The sequence below is a fragment of the Lathyrus oleraceus genome, chromosome 3 (assembly GCF_024323335.1).
Source record: "Lathyrus oleraceus cultivar Zhongwan6 chromosome 3, CAAS_Psat_ZW6_1.0, whole genome shotgun sequence".
Lineage (NCBI taxonomy): Eukaryota > Viridiplantae > Streptophyta > Magnoliopsida > Fabales > Fabaceae > Lathyrus > Lathyrus oleraceus.
Window position 1 is genome coordinate 290,662,999 of NC_066581.1, and position 4,695 is coordinate 290,667,693.

The window sequence follows — 4,695 nt, forward strand, 5'->3', positions numbered from 1 at the left end:
CTATCCAATTGACATGGAAATATATTTATATGTGGATTGATAATTTTAATAGACGTCCTGAAAGTTTAGCTCATTGACACTTGTAGCAATCTCGGCACTCCCCAAAAATTGAAATCAGAGATTGGCTTGGCTCGATGGAGAAGCAAAGACTCAAGAAAACAACAGTTGTGACCACTAACTCATAAAAAAACTTATCACAATAATCAAAGAGATAAATCTTGGTGAAAAATATAACAATTGTAGTTCTCAACAAAACCAAATTAAAAAAAACTATTATATGCCTAAATAACTTTTTTTAAATGACGTCTATAAATTATAATTACTTTGACGTGTTTTCATTTTTTTAAATCGTTCTAATGTTTAAAATATTCAACAATTTGTTTTCTAAACGGATGGATAGTTAATCCTTCGCAAAATCCATTGTTGAAAACAACATCGAAAATAATTTTAAAAGTAAAAATACATTACAGAAAACACAATAAAATTAAAAAAAAAATACAATATTAAGAATTAAACCAAAAGAACAAAAGGATCATCAAAGTAGTATCTAAATGTGTAATGTATTATTAATATAATATATATAAAATTACAAAACCATAGACTCAAGTAATTTGAAAAAAAACTAAAAATACATAAATTTTGTCATCCAAAAAGGAGTAGCGGTAATTGTCCGCTTTACTTCCATTTGGTGTAATTCATACTATATTCTTAGTCATACAACTAATATAACAAAAATACTATTGTCATTATAACGTCATACAGCTTCATCACACAAATGAGGCAATGTATGTACTATAATGCATATATTTATTTGAATGCATAATGCAATTTGGAAGTCGGTGTTTAAGGTTTATGGAGTGGGAGCTGGAGCCGGAGCTGGTGATGACACTGGTGAAACGCTGAAAGTTGGAATGGAAGTATGCAATGGTGGAAGACTTTCTTTAGGCAATGATGGAATTATAGGTAAATCTTCAACAGATGGTTTTGGTAAATTTGGATAAGATGGTTTTGGTAAATCTTCAACAGATGGTTTTGGTAAATCTTCAACGGATGGTTTTGGCAAATCTGGATGAGATGGTTTTTGTAAATCTGGATGAGATGGTTTTGGTAAATCTGGATTGATAGGTTGTGGTTGTACGGTTGTTTGAAGAAGACTACGCGCTTCAACGTTAAAGCTTGACATTGTTGCGACAAAGAGTAAAGATAGGATGAAGGATTTGGAGGAAGCCATTGATGATAACTTGAAGAATTGTATTGAGAGAATATGTTTTGGGATTTGATGAGAAGAAAATGGAGGATTGATGGTGTTATATAGTGTGTGAGAGAGATTGGTAGAACTTTCTATATTTAACTTTACTAAAAGTATTTTGTGGTTAGATTTGTTGGATAATTATACAAGGTCAGAATACAACGATTTTTCTTCTTCTATTTCCTATTATCAATTTTATTTAAGATTGTAGGTGGTATGAAGGTCATATTATTTGACAAACCTCCCTATATTTGGCCTCTAGAAAACTAAAATCTAACCATTTAATAATTAGACAAATCATCTTGTAAGTGACAATAAACACTAATTGTTTCTATTATCAATTATGACTAAAATAATTTGTACAATAATTATAATGAAAATTTAAATACGGATCTATAAATGTAGGAAATGATATATGTATAATAAAATGGTTACTTAAAATTGAGGAGACTAATGGTTAGTTAAAGGAATACAAATTGAGGAATACGGATCTACTTGAGTTTAGATAATCTCACACTTTAATGGTTACTTCAAATTGAAGAGACTAATGAAAGTTACAATCATATAAAACACATCACGGTAAACTCTATAATATGTTAAAGACGACAAAATTAGATTAGAAAAGAAGAAAGGATATAGAAAAACTTAAAGGTATAATATGAGGTATTCTGACATTCGCCGCCAAAATTCTAGAAAATAGTAAAACACTATTTTCGAAACTTAAACGAGCTTAAACAACTTAAAAAACGAATAGTCGCTGCATTGTAATGAGTTTGATTTTTGGGACGATTCCCTTTCCGAAAAGATATAATATGAGGTATTCTGACATTAAACGCCAAAATTGCACAAAATTCTACTGAACCGCTCTGAAGTGCGACTTCTCCTTCGATACGTGTAATCAACCCTCCTACCTCAAATTTTTTAAGATTCCTCCTCCCAATGTCGAATTCTTACAACATACAATTCCCAATAACAAATTTCAAAATTCAATTTTATTAACCAATCACCAAAAAAAAATTTATCCATCCAAAAATCATATCGATCACCAAATATGACCAAATTGGATTATCGCATTTAGGCATAGATCGTAACAACGATGCACTCCCAAAAACCAAAATTTCAATATAAAATATATTATTCATACAAATTCATACAATATGTGACCAAAGAGGTTATTTCAAACCCCATATGGTCAGGCCAAATCGGTATAATAAAATACTTATATTTTGATTTGATACATTTCATAGAGATGAAAATAACAATATCATGGTATTGATGAGAGGGTAAGGGAATCCTCATCATTCTGCTGCCTAAAACTTACCATAGAGTAAGCAATCTCTCCCCTTACCCTATCGATTGAGCTTTCAAGGTTTTGATGTTCCTCTCTCTTTAAATCACTGTCTCAGGATCAATCCAAAAATGGTCTCCCCAGACTTAGATGCGTCGTTAGGAATATGCCTCAAACCTTAATTTTTCCCTCACTCTGACACTCTCCCTTATGATATATATTATGTTTAATCCAACGTTAAGATTAATTCCCAAATATTTAATCCAAAGAATAATGTATTTATTGATAAATAAATTAAATAAATTAAATAAATCTTAAATTAAATAATTATTAAATTAAGCGTCACACCTTTAATATTTAAACAAAGTATTTATTTGATTTTAAAAAAAAAATATATTTTAACATAAGGTGTCACACTATATTTAAATAATTAAATAATAATAATTATAGATCTCAAATAATTATTATCATTATTTTAAATAATTAAATAAAATCTATCGTTCTTAACCAAATACTTAAATAATTATTAAATTATTAAAATATCCTCAAATACTCTAAAATATCATAAAATACGCAAAAACACACGAACATCATATAAATAAATTATCAAATAATTCATAAAATGCTATAATTAAATAAAAACAATAAAATAAATTAGGGGCGTTACAGCTGGAATACCTGACTCTTGAAGATAATGGTCCCCAGCAACTTCCAGGGAGAAATGAGATTGCTCTTGAGTAATATTTGAATACAACTTATGTTAAGCGTGCATGCCCCAATTTAAAGAGTATATTTATGATGCAATGTTATGTATGCAAAATGTCGATGTATGTTCGGCCTGTTGGGGGATACAAAAATGCAAGGTTTATGAATTGTGCCAAATATGACTAAGATTTATGGTACATATTTGTTGGGGGTCCCAATAATGATTGGACTTTCAGTTTTCTTGGGGATAGTGAACTTATTTCCCGACATCATGATCTAGATCTACTAACGTTCAAGTTGCATCTGATTAGTTTACTGCTGGCTGTTGATCATCCTGATGAGGAGTCCTCGTGGCTTTGTGGTGTTTTGGTATGCCAAGCTCATCGAAACTATGGTTACCTTTAGATACTTTGAAAGAAAAGTAACTTCGATGTGTTCCTTTGAATGTTTATTTATTTATTTATTAAATCCCAAAAATCCCGCATGCAATATTTATTAAAGAAATTCATATTTCACAAATAAAGTAGAGAAAATAAAAATATTGAGCACATTTGATGGAAAATATTTTATTGAAAAAAGGTAACCTCGTGAATGGGTAATTTACAAGAGGAATCAATTCCTAAAAGAGGTGATTGCGAAAAAGAAATTGAAAAATAGTAATGGCAATGAGAAAAATTCAGATTTTCACTAAGTTCTAATTCTGCTATAATCCATATGTCTTCGAGGTCCTTAGATCTTTCTTCTGAAGAAGGTGATTAGATTTATTCTTCATTCGAAATTGTGATAGATTCAAAGACTCCTTGCTGACCGTTGGATGAAGCATAGTAATCTGATGGCTATGAAGCATGATCGCGCACTGGACTACATACACATGATCCACCTATTTTGTCTTATGTTCTTTGTCTTATATGCATGTGCATGGCCAACGACAGCGTGCCACATGGTACAAAGAGAAAAAGGGTATCTTCTTCGGCATTGAATTTCATTTCTCTTTATATGTATTTGACTTTGATGAATATATATTCAATTTTTTCCTGTGTAACTAAAACGGGGACCAGAATTTTAATTTAGCTTGAGACAAGCAACAATCAGAGGTTTTTTTACCGAGATAACCCACTTTTTCGAAAAAATTCCCAAAATACCCCAGTTTTCAGAAAATTTCCCAATCTACCCCACTTTTAGGAGGAGGCGCCAATTGAATTGGCGACTCCTCTTAAAAATTGCAAGGAGGCGCCAATTGTGCCCTAGCCAATCCAATTGGCGCCTATGTGTAATTTTTAAGAGGAGGCGCCAATTCAATTGGCTACTCCCTTAAACAAGCCTCAAATGGAAAAACCTCCAACATGAAAGTTGTAGATATTTTCAAGACAATGAATTTAGATATAAATTTTGCATCATTTGGAGTTGGACTTCTGAGTTTTTCAACTGTTATCTGACCTATAATGTCTTGCAT

The 4,695-nt window shown here is 31.0% G+C and overlaps 1 protein-coding gene across 1 annotated transcript; it reads right to left on the reverse strand.

Annotated features, from left to right (window-relative positions):
• Window positions 1–850: 850 nt before the first annotated feature.
• Window positions 851–1,231, reverse strand: LOC127130912 (protein PELPK1). Its single transcript, XM_051059866.1, has one exon. The coding sequence runs from the start codon at window positions 1,229–1,231 to the stop codon at window positions 851–853; it is 381 nt and encodes a 126-aa protein (XP_050915823.1).
• Between the last annotated feature and the right edge of the window lie 3,464 nt (window positions 1,232–4,695).